General features: G+C 39.0%; 1 protein-coding gene across 1 annotated transcript in view; it reads left to right on the plus strand.

The window, feature by feature from the left end:
* The window catches only part of KIAA1549L (KIAA1549 like), a 109,658-nt gene extending 96,024 nt beyond the window's left edge, over positions 1-13,634 (plus strand). Inside the window, exons 18-22 of the mRNA XM_054171872.1 lie at positions 485-832; positions 4,050-4,147; positions 5,323-5,468; positions 6,764-6,915; positions 9,967-13,634. Of these exons, the coding sequence (XP_054027847.1) occupies positions 485-832; positions 4,050-4,147; positions 5,323-5,468; positions 6,764-6,915; positions 9,967-10,248 (1,026 nt within the window). The 3' untranslated portion in view covers positions 10,249-13,634. The remainder of the gene's footprint in view (positions 1-484; positions 833-4,049; positions 4,148-5,322; positions 5,469-6,763; positions 6,916-9,966) is intronic.
* Positions 13,635-14,875: the final 1,241 nt, after the last annotated feature.

The following is a 14,875-nucleotide window of genomic DNA, read 5'->3' on the forward strand; positions in this document are numbered from 1 at the left end:
AAGACAAATGAGCTGGGAAAATTGTTAGTGGTACTCACTGGATAGAAAATTCAGGAAATTCTGAAATCTTAACATGTGAGAATGGACAAAAGAACTTCATTCTCCAACTGTTACAAGTGGTCCTTCATAGTTGTAGTACTATTTAGGGAGTCATACTCCTCCTGGCACAGTTGTACTCCCATTGATACTAACAGCTAAGAAAATAATTTAAGCATTAATTCTAATTGTTTTTAAGTGAATCATTGACAGTTTAATCTGCTACAGAGTGCCCCTGCTAGTTTTCATAGCAAGCACTGTAGGATATAAAAGGCTGTTGTACTCTCCTGCCTCATATCACTCCTTTCTAGTATTTGTCATGTGTCTATATTGTCACAATTCCTGACTGTATACGTTACATCTGTGTTTGAGAGTGTTTTGTGTGAAGCAGCACAAATACTGTCTTGTAAAGCTTTTTACATATACATGCTTTTATTCCATCCAACAGACTGAGCCTGAAATTATAGAAGAAACAAATGTTGACCGTGTCAATGAGCCTCGGAGTTACGTCAGGTCCCGGCAGGCCAAAGGCCACTCGGAGACCTCAACTTTAAGTTCTCAGCCCTCCATTGATGAGGTCCGACAGCAGATGCATATGCTCTTGGAAGAGGCTTTCAGCCTGGCCTCTGCGGGCCACGGAGGACAGAGCAGGCAGGAGGCGTACAGCTCAGCACCGCACCTGCCCTACTCGGAGGTTGTGACCAGTGCTCCTGGTACCATGACCCGAACTAGAGGGGGGGTACAGTGGGTACCCACATACAGACCAGAAATGTATCAGTACAGTTTACCAAGACCAGTAAGTGAAACTTCTCTTTAGTATACTGTAATATCATAAAGATAATTCTCCTCCGAGACACGGTTTTTTAAAGCAGTAGCCCCATTTACATGCTTAAACCCAGATGTAAAGCCATAATTAGAGCAAATAAGCTTGGGTACTGGGCTGTATGTGCGTATGTATGTATGTTATGTATGTATGCTTGCTTGCTTACCCATACTCATCTCTTGCAGGAAGACTCAGTATCTTACTTTAGCAGCAAAGTTGTCTTGTCTAAATTGTGCTTGAAAGAAGAGGCTGTACTAAACTCCAAGAGACCAAGACATTTTTTTGCATACCTCCCCCTATTCACTGAATGCGTATTAGGAAGTAACCTAGTTCTGTAGAAAACCCTGTAGGCAGTTGGGTAAGAAACACTCAAGACTTCTGTGTGAGGTCCATCACTGAGGAGCATCATCTCACAAGAGAGAACCAAGTTCATCAGAGTGACCTGAAATATGGGCTGTTACTGACAATCTTGCAGTTATAGCTTTTAACGTGGGACTCTAGAGGTGGCTTAATTCCACAGGTTTCTTGGTTGACCTTACGGAAGTAACTCTCCATTCCTTCATTTCCTAGCCTCAAATTGTGGCTAGCATGACTTTACCTCACAGAAGCAATAAATAAATAAATTAAGAACTTAAATCCATGGGTGGAAATTGTTAATGGAATTTTGTAGTTATCTAGACAGCAGTCACAGTAGCACAGTGCACACCCTCAGCATGTGAAACTGCCCTTGAATTCCCATATACAGGGTTGTGTAAGTCAACAATGTATTTTTTGTCAGGTATAAACCTAAACCAGAGGCGATAGCTTACAGAGAAATAGCTCATCTGTGAATGCTATGGTGTGAAGTTGTTAATTTTAAGGCTTTTTTGTACAGAAAGAAATACCTTTTTTTGTAAAGAATGCATTTCAAATTGAGTCCCTTACTCTGGCTAGAACCTGAGGATAATGTAGACAAATGTCCTTAGTTCAAAATAACTATTACTATGGCTTGCTTCCATGACAATAAAAAACTAACATGAAAGGATGCACTTCCAGTAACACACAGGAAAAACCCCAAATCTACCTCTGTGTCTCTGTCTACCCTGTTACGCTCAAACAGTATCAGGAGTCACATTCTGAAATATTAGCCCATATGCTTTTCCGTTAAAATAGTGGAGAAAAAGAGTATTTCATACTTGGTACAAATACATGCTGAGAGCAAGATGTGGAATGAAAGGCTTGTGGAGCCAGAAGGAAGTGTTCAGCTCAGCCAGCGAGACTGCTGCCAGATTTTCAGATACAGAAGAGGCATTGCAGACCATTTCAAGTCCAGTGCTATTAGTAATTGAGTTTTTCCTTGACGCAGGTAGCATTTGTTTTTTCTATTCAGTTCTATTAAGCCTCAGAATTTCCAACTGCTGTCTAGGAAATGTACCACTGGATTTCTAGATTATTTCCCCCCCTCCCCCCATCTAATTATGGCAATACTTTAAATACCCATGTAACATGGTGAAAGTAAATGTTAGGAGACTTTGTAGGTGGCATGACATGAAAACTAATTTTCATAGATGTGCCTTTGAGGTATTCAAACCTGCTTTAAATGGGGTGGCAGTGAGAGGCAGGAGAAAGATGCTTGGTCTGTGTTGCTTTTCCCCTAGAGACACTGACATCAAAAGTCAGTATTTGATAAGTTACCTTTTCTCTGTGTTAACCCAGATTTAAGAAAGAAGTTATTGGAACACTGTTTAAATGTGTGAATGTAAAGATGGTTACTGAAAGGTAGTGGGTTTTGATATTTAGTGTGGGATTTGTATTGCCAAATTCAAACATAAATGTAGGTGTTAAGTCTAAGCTAATCATATAAATCCTGTAGGCTCTTTCCACATGCAGGAGATAGAGAGTGACTAATCCCATGGTAATGGGCCTTGAGCTTTCTCTGCTGTGTGGGGAAGTGAGCTGAAGCAGAGATTTCCTTTTTAGAGGGCTCAAGTCCTACCATTGGACTTTAGATTTTTTAATTTTTTTTTCCCAAACAGTCTTATGTTTTGATACTGGACAGCCTTCTCATAATTTGTTATTGGCTATTGCTATCATCTTCTCTTTACTCCTGAGCACTATTCTGAAGCATTGTCAATAAAGCATAATTTACAAAACCCAACTCCATAGTGCCAGTAAGCGCTGGAGAGTTAGCGTCCCTCTCTCTTCAAAGTTTATTTAACAAAATGATGACCTCTGTTCTGTAACAGTACAAAGAATTTAGAAATGTTGTCTGATGGAATTTCTTGGATGCTGTGGGTTTCATGCTCATGATTACTTCTGCTTCACATGTGTTAGTGATGAGATCCAGAATTACTATGAGCAAGTTGCTTAATTTTGACTTTTTTGGTGGGTTGGTTCTGTGTTCCTCTGAATTACTTTGCGTTTTCAGAACTGTCTGAGATCTTCGTTACTGCTTTAGAAAGTTACAGAGCTTGGTTTTTTTGTGAAGGATGTTCTTTTCATCTTTTCAAGGCTGAAAGGAAGAAGCTGAAAAATGCATTGCTCACAGGCAGCTTTGCTTCACTAGATGCTGCTCTGAGGATGTTTTCTGAATCTTTAAAATACTTTGCTTCTGGAGGAAGCTAAAATACTGAGATCTTTTTTCCTGTGGGTCCAAAGCAGCTGTTGAGTCTCACATAATCATAACAGATCTGCTTTGCTAGCAAGATTCCAAATGTCACAGAGACAGCATTTAGAATAGAATAGAATAGACGAGGTTGAAAGAGACCTTCAAGATCATTGTGTCCAACCCATCACCCAACACCATCTAATCATGGCACCAAGCACCCCATCAAGTCTCCTCCTAAACGTCCCCAGTGATGGTGACTCCACCACCTCCCTGGGCAGCCCATCCCAATGGGCAATCACTCTCTCTATGAAGAATTCCTTCCTAACATCCAGTCTAAACCTCCCCTGGTGCAGCTTGAGACTGATTTAATACACTTTATTTTAATTAGAATCCATCTTGGCTTTGAATGCATTTGTTTGTGTTTTCTTCCATATCCTGAAATCTCCCAAGCACTGTAAACTCTCAGATTACTATTGATGCCACAAAAAATTAACTTCCTGTTACCCAGCACATGAAGTAGGTATTTAGTTTCTGACTTAATTTTAGTTTTTAATTTGACTGAGATCTATTGGTGTTTCAGAAAAATGTTTTTCTCCTTTACAGGCTTACAGATTTTCTCAACTTCCTGAGATGGTAATGGGTTCTCCTCCTCCTCCTGTCCCTCCCAGAACAGGTCCTGTGGCTGTTGCTTCTCTCAGGAGGTATTTATCTGCTGTTTAATTTTGGGTATGATCTCTAAAGACCACCATTGTAATAAGAACCAAGGCAAACCCTGAAGGGGCACTTAAAAGCTGCTTACAAGGCACTTAGAAAGATATATTCATGAAATTAGAAACATATTTGGCTTATTTCATTTCAATAGGAAGAGGAAAGGAATAAGAATGAATTTTCTCTTCTATGAGCCAATTAGTTTCAATAGAATTAGAAAATCCAGGCTCCAATTTCTTTTAAAACAGACATTGCCTCCACTGGCATAATGGCATATTGTATTGCAGATCTGTGGTAGAGAATTCCCACTCTCATTCTCCCTGCTTTTATCCACTGTAAGGACTTGCAACAGGATAGGGATGAATTGTAAGATGTTTCTTATTGCCCTGGGTGTTGGGCAGCTTTCATATATCTCATACCTGCATTGCTGAAGCCAAGTACGTGCAAAAGCCTAATTGCCTTACCTTAGGGCATACATTTTGCCTCTTCCTCATGGTTTGGCACTCTATAAAAATGTGTTTCATGGAATTTTTACAGTTTGTGGTGGATGAACTCATTTAGCCTCCAGTGCTGTGCTGTTAGGTCCTGCCCGGTGCCAACTGCAATTGGAGGCACTACAGGCCTGCTGAGAGTGCCTGAAGAGCAGCAAAGCCACAGGATATAGACAATGTCTGTTGATATATTCTTGTTCATCCATTACATTCTAGCTCTAAAGCAACTGGGATTCACCATTTCAAAAGATATTAGTCCTTTTCAAAAGATGTTAGTACTTTCCAAGTGCTGTAACAGTCTCTTACTATATGACACCACATCACATATATGCAGTAATAACAGGGTTGTCTACAGTCTCTGTTGATGAACTGTGGGTAAAGCTCTGGGTTTTGTGTTGCATGCCACAGCCATTTGTTTGAAGCAGCAAGCAAAGGCTCTGTGCAATGGTAATAACATGCCTTGGCAAAGTAGAAACCAGGCTAAAGAAGTTTTTCTCAGACTTCTCCAATAGAGTTCTCCAGTTGCTATCCAAACTCCTGTCATACCAGGCCAAAATCAGATAGTTGATTCCTATCTGGGTTGCCATACTGTAGCTGATGGGCAGTTATGTTGCTATCTTTCTCATCTGTCAGTCAGAATGATAAAAGTTTCTGGTTTTTTATTTCTTAATGCACAGGTCTACATCAGATATTGGCAGCAAAGTGAGAATACCTGAGTCCAGTGGGGCAGATCAGGCCCAGCATCATGATCAGGCATCTTTTGCGCCTGGTTCGAGAGCTCCAATGTCTGTTGGTCCGCTTGATCAATCAGCTTTTCACTCAGGTGAAAAAATAATACAGGCCCAACTTACAGCCTTGACAGCCTCACAATTTGCTTTGCATATAAGTGAATGTATGTGATATAGCAAATAGAGGAGATTATTTGGAGAAAGACTATTTAAGTGTTTGTTTTCTGGTGCAACTGAAGGAGCCCTACAAAGGATTGCTCCTTTGTAAATGCAGCATTAGCTGCATTGTAAAATACTACTCATCCTCCAGATGAGTATCAGGAAAATGGTCATTTCTGATCCAGAAGTAATGTACCACATGCTGGCAAAAACAGAAGATGTAGTACTGGGAGTACCACATGGCTTGCATGTTGTGTTGCACTATGTACAGAAACAACCACAGTGGGATACAAGGGTAACAGGGTTCTGAGGGGCACGGAGAGATGAGGTGGATCTTTCCATGACTTTATCAGTCAAGAACAGCAGACCAAATGCTTGAAAACCAGTAGGTATATGATGGAGCTGTAAGTAGTATTGCAGAAGGCTTAACGGCATTCAGCTCTGCCATGTGTGAGACAGAGGTTTACCAGCCTGACAATGGGATGAGTTTTATGACTTCTATTTCCTTGTAAGAAACTTAACCACTAGTCTTGTTACAACAGTGGGCTGCTGAGGGAGGTAAAGTGAAGGTGTGTGCCCCCTTCCCCTTCAAAACACAAGGCAGCTGCAAGCACTTTGCTTAGTCAAAGGTAATCTGTTAGGTCATTTCCTCTCCTGTTTTGGAGATGGTAGTTCCTGCTCAAGTTCAGGTTGAAATGTCCTAATTTTAAAGGCCTAGTGATTTTCCAGTCCTTTTCATAAGAGTTTTGTTTATGAATGAATGGATTTTATCTTAAGGTGATACACTGTTTTGATGGTACCTGGGTGACATTTGCCTAGGGAAATATTTGAAATTGCTTCTCATTGGCAAAATATATTTTCTTGAAGAACTGCAGAAAACAACATTGTCAGTTCAAAGTTCTGAAACTGGGAGGTTTATTAGATATTATTCTGTAGAACTGCAAAGGAAATTTTCTTTGTTAGCTTTCTCAGAAGTAATAGTTACCTGCATTGTGCTTAGCATCTTCTACTGAGAATAATAATATGGATATGGAAATCTGTTGTTAGGTTTGAAGGATCCATTCACTTGTCATACCTTCTGCAAACAGTGCATGTGCATCTGAAAAGAGCAGATGCTCACCCTTTCATTTAAAGCATTTCAGACTATAAAATCCACCACAATACCGAGAGCTCTTTCTTCATGTCTGCAGTAATGTGTTCTATTACTTATATCTACTCTGTTTCTTAATAGGAAATACTGTACCAGCAGTGTTTGCCATACCTGCAGCAAACCGACCTGGCTTCACAGGCTATTTTATTCCAACACCACCCACTGCATACAGAAACCAAGCCTGGATGCCCTATGCTGGAGAGAATGAATTACCAGGGCAGTGGGCAGACTCAGTAAGCATCTTTACTCTTCTAACTACATCTATATTCCCTCATTTGCAAAGGAGGGGTTTTAAGCAATGCTGGTGATCAGCAAAGAATCTGAGCAAGATAATTCTTCCTTGATTGGAAATAATCTCTAGTAGTGGAAAATATGAGGGAGGGCATAGATACATCAGCTGTCCATCTCATGAACTGCATGTATGGTCTTCTGGAGAGTTAAATGATTCACTAGGTTAGGGACCCATTCCAAGTTGGATGGTTGCATACCATTCATACCATTTTTGTTTCCCAAGACAGAGGTTAAGTATTTGGATATGCACATGGCAGGAGCAGGTGATTCTGCCTCTCAAGGTGTCTTTGGACTGTTTGTAAACTGGGGAGCACCTTTTCCTCCTGGAGGCTTCTCTCAAGACAGTCTGGCTCCTGAATCCTAGTTCCCAGCTCTACCACACCCCCAGTGCAGAGGGTTTCAAGTCCTCCCACAGGCTGCAGTGACAGGCCATAAATTAAATAATTAATTGCAAAATCCTAGTCTGGGACAGATGTAATTATTAGCCCAAAGTATACCTACATTCCAAAGAAATTAAGTTGTGACATCCTAAAATTTATTGCAGCAGTTTATCATCTTTAAAACAATTCCCAAAATTTAGGGATTTTTTTTTCCACTTGGAAAAAACTGATTAATTCTACTACTCAAGCTCACATCTGGTATTTATGCAGAACCAATTCAGCTGAACAAACTGGGAGATGGATTCTATTTCCTTGTGAATATCAGCAACAGACTATTTTAGTGAGCTGCAGTTGGAGTCTAATAGTTGACTTTGAGCAGCTAAGCAAGAGACAACACACTCATATAAATGTTCCTGGAGGCAGCTATTTGTTGCCAAATCTTTATTACTGCTCCTGACGCCCACAAGTAAAAACATTCAGTTTGACAGTCAGATGCAAGTCTGAATTTGTAGGCTGAATTTGTAGCTGTCAAGAAAAAAGGAGTGCGTTCATCTGTAAGTTGAGCACATCTGCTGGTGCGCCCCTGACACCTGGAGGCTATCGATACCATTGTACTGATTCCCTTTAAAGCACATAAAGCCTTCTTTTCATTGTTTTATTTCTTTCTTCAATTACCTTTTTTTTCATTATTCTTACCCTACTGATATTTTAAATCCAGGAGGCCTGTTCTGTCTGAGCAAACCTTTTACACTTTAAGAAGAAAACAGTAAACCAGGAAAAGTATTCAAGTATTTTACTTGTCTTCCATTCTTTTTCCCTTTTGTATCCCTACTCCTTGGATGCAGTCCCATGAAAAAAAGAGTCAGATATCACTTGTCAAAAGGAGAGACTGAAAACAAACTGGACAAAACTGGAACACACGTCTCCAGCCCCCAGTTCCTTCCTCTGGAAGGAGAAGAGTGTAACCCTGTTGTGGGTTTCCCTGTCTTCAGGAAAGAGGTGGGAAGTTAGTGCCAGTGGACATACACAGAGGAATAAAGATGGATGTGAGAAGCTGTCTGAAAAATAACTGGCAATACAGAATTCAAAGAAAACAAAGATTATTTTTAACTTCACTTCCCCATTGCAGATCTTTAACAACTTGTAACTCAGACTTTCAGCCCTTCTGTGACTTTGCAGGATAAAAGGAAAAAGTGTAAAACCAAAACACTTTTGTTTCTGCAATGAATTTGCACCTCCTAAAAACTACAAATCTGCCAAGAAATTGCCTTTATTTGAAGATCATTACTAGAGAAACTATGAGTAGTGTTAGCAAGATAATATGGTCAAAAATCCTGAATAAAACTGCAGAAAATAAAGATCTGAAGTATTACTTAGTTCAAATTTCTGGACACTTTCTGGTTTGTGAGCCTCTAGATTATAGCTTGACCATACTTCAGGGTTTTCTTAACAATAGTGAGAACAGAGACTTAGTGTCTATGATGTGAAAATGGAAAGTCTGTGTATTTCTACTAGCTGGACTGTAAACAAGGGAACATAGGAAACTGGAGATTTGTCAACAAAGAATTATCTTCTAAGCTCACATTACTGTAATGTATTGTTTTCTCAGTTAAAAGGTAAGTATTGAAGCACTAAGTTTTGTGGTAGAAGGGAACTGTATCTGCAAAGCATTTTCTTTCCAAATTGCTAATGCTGTTTAGTGAAAGCAGAAACCTGGTGGCCTCTAGTGACATGTTGACACATTGTACTACCGAAATGTTTGTCTTTTGATGAATATATTGCAAATGAAACAGATTCAATGAGTACTGTCATATCATGTCTGTGTCCTCTGTCTCATCACACCATACTGTTACGTGTTTGACATTCTCTTCCTTGTTTGATGGATATCCAAAACTATATAGAGTGATGTGTAAATCCTAGGGGCCAGGTTTTTGTAGGTTCTTAGAAGCCTGAATTGGCATGATTTGCAAGAGCACCCAAGGGGATATTAAAACCCTCATAGAGCAACAGCCAGAGCCAAAATGGCATTTAAGCAAAGTTCCAAAGCCATCATTCTGAAGTCCATGGTGAGCTGCCATGTTTCCCAGAAGGTATATACAACAGGCAGATGAGTTTCCAGGCTAGTGTATCTGAGTTTATCCCTCTTCTCTGGATCTAGTGAAGTTTTTTTTGCAGAGACTTGGCTGACTTGGATTAAACAGTGACTGCAAATCAGTAAACTACTTTTCTCTTCTAGGGTTTTTGGTGTCCTGAAATGTAGTGGTGTTGTCTAAAACTGAGATGTTTAGGAGGAATAGTAAGCAGAGGACACGCTTTCAGAAAAGCATTCACCCTTGCAGCTATGATAAATTAAGACATACAGTGTTTTCCCTGCTAGGTGTTTTTGATGCCACAGGCTGGGGAGTTGAGTACCCGTTACACTGACGTGTGAGTAAATGGCATGTGCCAAGACAGACATTTGTAAAGGGATGCTTAGAAGTATGGGGTTTACATTCTCTTCATATGGTCCTATCTGTTACATCCTATTCTGCCCCACGAGGTTTGTGTTACCTGCCAGGTGGCACTACTGATCAATTGTTGTGTATAATTGTGTATAATTACAATGCTCTACAGGTGCCACTGCCAGGGTACATCGAGGCTTATCCACGGCCCCGCTACCAACATAACTCTCCTTCGCGACTCCCTCGCCAGTACAGCCAGCAGGCCAGCATGCATCCCAGCCTGGAACAAGCTCCTTTGCCCTCCACTGCAGCTTCTCAGCAGAGCCTGACAGAAAATGACCCATCTGATGCCCCTCTCACCAACATTTCTACAGCTGCTCTCGTAAAGGCAATAAGAGAAGAAGTTGCTAAACTGGCCAAGAAGCAAACTGATATGTTTGAGTTCCAGGTGTAGTTCCTTTTGTGCACAGTATTTGTTTCATGCAACCTAGGGTAGCCAAGAAAGCGACTCCTTTAATTTTCAGTTACGAACATGCTGTGAATTGTGCCAAAGTGATGGCATTTTTCTCTTGTCTGGAAAGTCAGCACTATGAAGTAACTTAAAGTAGAGCAGCAGGACTCTGAAGATACTTAATACTGCTTGCCAGCTATGGAAATGCTGCCAGGTAACTTTTTAATACAGATAAGATTGCTCATATGCAATTGTCACTTAACTCTCCTATTGCAGTCCATTGTCACTAGAGGTGCTGCTGAGTGTGTCTGTGCCACACAACATTTCATTTGCAGGCCAAAAGGCAGAGCTGCTGAAAATAAATTCTGCATGTCAAAACTTTGATTAAAGAAGAAAATACCATATACCATGGTTAGCTAAAGGCCAGAGTAGGTGTGGCAGTGGCCGTGTTAATTCTTTGCTACAGAACATTGTATAAGGGATGCTGATTTCAGCAATGCAGTCATTCAGCATTTTCATTCCAGAGGTCGTATTCAAAGGAATTTGAGATCGGTAGGTAATACAAATAAATGTCCTGTAAATAGCCCTGGTTCTCCTCATCCTATTCACAGTACAAAGAAGTGAAAGAAGAGGCAACTGTGAAGAAAGTGAATGATATTTTGATAATCAGTGGCTACTTTGTCCCTCAGTGCCTCTGATGAGTTATGGAGGAGATTTTTTGCAGCGTGAGAGAATACATTGCATGAAGAGCCAGCAAAGGATATTGGTGCTAGAAGCTTCCAGGAGAAATGAAAAAAGGTTATTCACCTTGCTCTACATTCAGGCTTTTCACACTGAATGCATGTGAAGCTGGTAAACCTGAGACTTTTGAGCAAGTCTTTCCAACCTGGAGTAATAAATACACCTGCTTGGACAAGAAAACCTCTGTTTAACACAGTACTTTTTTTTCCTCTTTCTTAAACAATGTTATCGACTAAAAGGATGCCAGAAAGTGCTACCTGACGCTGCAGTTGATTTTGATTACACTGGAATAGCGAATGCACACCTAGGAAGTTCTGAATGTAGAGGACCTGATTATTATATTAATGTGTAAATAAGTAAGGAGTTACATGGATTAACAAAAATACTAATGTCCAGTGAAAAAGAAAGCATTTACAGAAACTATGCTGACTTTATATTGTGCAAGATAAAGGTCACTAATTGTTAAACTGCATTGTTGTATGAAGCCAGTCCCAACAGAAAATCAAGGCAGTTGAATGGGATAGTAGTTTATCTTTTGCAGTTGTACAAACTTGTTGAAGACCATGAACAATTGTGTTCAGTTCCTTTAGCATTTACCTTTGGGAACTGAAGTTGTTGCAGAATTTGTTGTGTTAGGCATGTTTGATGTCAACTGGAGTTAAAGGTAATGTCCTTCATTTCAGTAAGTTATTTAGTTATCCTCAATTGCTTATGCTATTTTGTCTGATCATTTCATTTCCCTGAGTTTCTTTGGTCTACTGAGGTGAGAAAAGGAACTTGGTTTAGCTTTTTGGCCATCAGTAAAATGAGAGGAAGAGAGAGAAGATTAGAATAGGGGATAACAAGAGGAAATTGATAAAGCACAAACTTTGAAAGCAGAGCTATTTTTCCCCCCCAAATAATTATATTATAAACCCTGACTGAGATTGTGGTACGTAGTTATCCTAGAATATACAGATATCTTCTGCTCCAATATCTTGAATATTGCAGAGGCTTTTGGAATGCTAGCTAATCTAAAAAAAAAAAAAAAAAAGTGAAATTTGATTTTTATTATTTAAAAATCAGATATAAATAAAATGTATTTTTGTAATTTCTGTGTACATATGTGCTGTATATTTATATGTGACTAGTCTGCTATAGTCAGAAAATTTCCATAAACCAAGTGCAAAAAAAAAAAAAGAGGGGAAAAAAACCCTCTAGTAATTTTAATGATCAATATAAACATGCCATGCCTGGAGTACAAATACACATTTGGGTGACTTGGATGTGAAACAACCAAAGAAAATCAAATCTTTCATATGTCTTGTAAAGACAGATTGCTCTCTCAATTACCTGTCAGCTAAATAATACTAAATGATGCAGTGTAACACAATAGATCTAAATTGTGTTGAATTAATGGCTGCCTAAGAGTATCACACTTCAAAATAACAACTTAAAAATACTGGGCCAAACTCAGTGTGCCATAAAAAGACTAGTTCTGTTTGACTTCAGTGAGAACCTCACTGGGAGCAAGGCTGAGTTTCTCTGTTAGGATTCATCTATTCGTGCAAGTTTCACTAGACTACTCTGAACAATATTCTGTTTGTTTTTCTCCTTTTTAAATCACTTTCATGTAAGTGCAGACATAATTGAAGAGAGATTTACTTTTATTTAGCCTAACCTGGTTCATAACTGGTTTAACTTAGCTTGGTAAGTGAACTTTACAGTAAATTGTGTCAGCCACATTTTGCATCAGCTTTATTACCTCAGTTTCTGAACCATTCTTCTATTTAGCCCAGTGAAATTTTGCAAGTCCATTGGCCCTTCTATGCAATGCAACTGAAATGTGCTGTGAAATAAATGTCTGTGTTTTAGACTCCAGTTTTGCAGAGTTATCCTGAAGCTGCAAATATGGGACAGCAGCAATCACATGGATGGGAGTGCTGAAGCCATACAGCTGGGAAGGGTAATCTTATGATGCATTCCCAAAAGTCAAAGGAGGTAGGACCTACGAGATTTAAACAGCATCTTGGGAACACTTGGCTCTGTTTGTACATCTGTACCAATTCTTAGATTTAATCAATTTAGTAATTCTATCAGAAAATATGTGAGGATAAAACCTCAAATATCTTACCTGATGAAGCATGCATCTTGCCATACTGGCATTTAAAAGTTTGGAAATTATGTAGATGTACAGAGTGAGTGTCTACATGCAAACAAAAGGAATAAATAGAAAAAACCCAAATCAAAGCATTTTAATAGCCTTCTAGAAAGAAAAAGCATTTCAGTAAAGTTAGACAAAGTGCTCTTCATACTGCTGAGGAAGACCTGTTAGACATTCAAAATTAATTTTGTTTGGTATTGTATTGAGGATGTGCAGTCTATTGAATATTCCCTGAACCATCACTCTGAAACCATTGTGGTGCACTTGTTTTCACAAAGACATCTTCCATTCTTCATTCATAATGACTTTTTATCTTGTTTGTATTTTTTGTTTCTTTAAGTACAATGCAAGGACGTTCCTGGGAAAGAAAAATCATGCTGTAATATTTATATTGTCTGAGCACAAAGCAATGATAAAGTGAAGATACCGTGTACAAATAATTTGTAATATAATAAACATTTTGTATGGCTACAATTACAATTTAGTTTTTCAATACTGATTTCAAAGAAGAAAATGTATCTGTTTAAAGTTACAACCTCATCAGAATACATTCGTGCTAGTTTTACTGATCAAAACTTACTAATGAAGGTTTTTCCACTAAATGCTCCAATTTTCTTTGAACTGATGTTTAACGTTAGGTGAAAATAGCATTTTCTGTGTACAAAAATGTTGATGTTCTGACCACTATTTGTCTTCAGATTTGTAAATCATAAATAGAAGCACCTGCAAACAAAACACATGTAAAATTGCCTCTTGGTCTGTGTCTGATGACCACTTCCAGTAGGTATACTATATGTGATGTCTATTAACATCAGTAGCACAGTAACTGTAAGAGTGTAAGAGGGCATCCTTTGATGGAAAGACATACTGCCTGAATTTGGGAGAAGCTCTAGCACTCAGCTAGAAATATGAATAATATTTGTATCTAATAATGTTAGGAGTAGAACTTGATAGAAGTGCATGCAAATCTGATATATAGAACTGGGGATAATGTTGTAAGTACTGCTAATTTCTTTTACAGAATAACTTTGAGAAGGTGACACATGTAAGACATGTGAGGTAAGGTAAGAGGAATATGTGAAGTAGATAGGAAAAAACCAACATTGGATAGAGTGGCAGAACTGTCTTGTTTAAGGGATGATACATACAAAGCTACCTAAAGTTTCCATTGTATTTCAAGATGTCTGACTGTTAAAGAATTAATTACATTTGAATGTCCTTTTTTTTTTTTTCAGTCCTGCATTTCAAATATAAGAGCTAGCTACAAGCTTCTAAAGTCTGAGAGATCTTGAAAGCAACAAGTTTTCTGAGCTAGCAGAAGTCACTTTGTTTTGCTGACCTTGTTCATCTTGTACATGTTTGAGCAGCTCCCAGTACGGTGTCCAAGGATGCCATAAATCAGGTCCTGACCTTGCAATTTTTGTACTTAAACAAATTTCAGTAGATTCCCATACCTCACTGACATGAAATGGGAAGTGTGAGATAATATGAAGGATATTAACAGGTCAGAAGTACCTTAACAGTCTGGAAGCCATGGATCTTTGTTGTGTGTTAACTCATACCTACTAGAAAATGGTTGTTTGGCAGCTGTTCTCAGCAAGGCACATTCCTTTCATGTATAAATTAGTGCTATCCCCAGAGTGCATAGGTTCATGCTTCTACTCCTTTGTGTAAGCCATGTGCATTCTCTGTGCAGCTCCAGAGCAGAGAGCAACGTACATTAACACGAGTGGTTTCTAGTTACAC

Source organism: Dryobates pubescens, chromosome 22, assembly GCF_014839835.1.
Source record: "Dryobates pubescens isolate bDryPub1 chromosome 22, bDryPub1.pri, whole genome shotgun sequence".
Taxonomy (NCBI): domain Eukaryota; kingdom Metazoa; phylum Chordata; class Aves; order Piciformes; family Picidae; genus Dryobates; species Dryobates pubescens.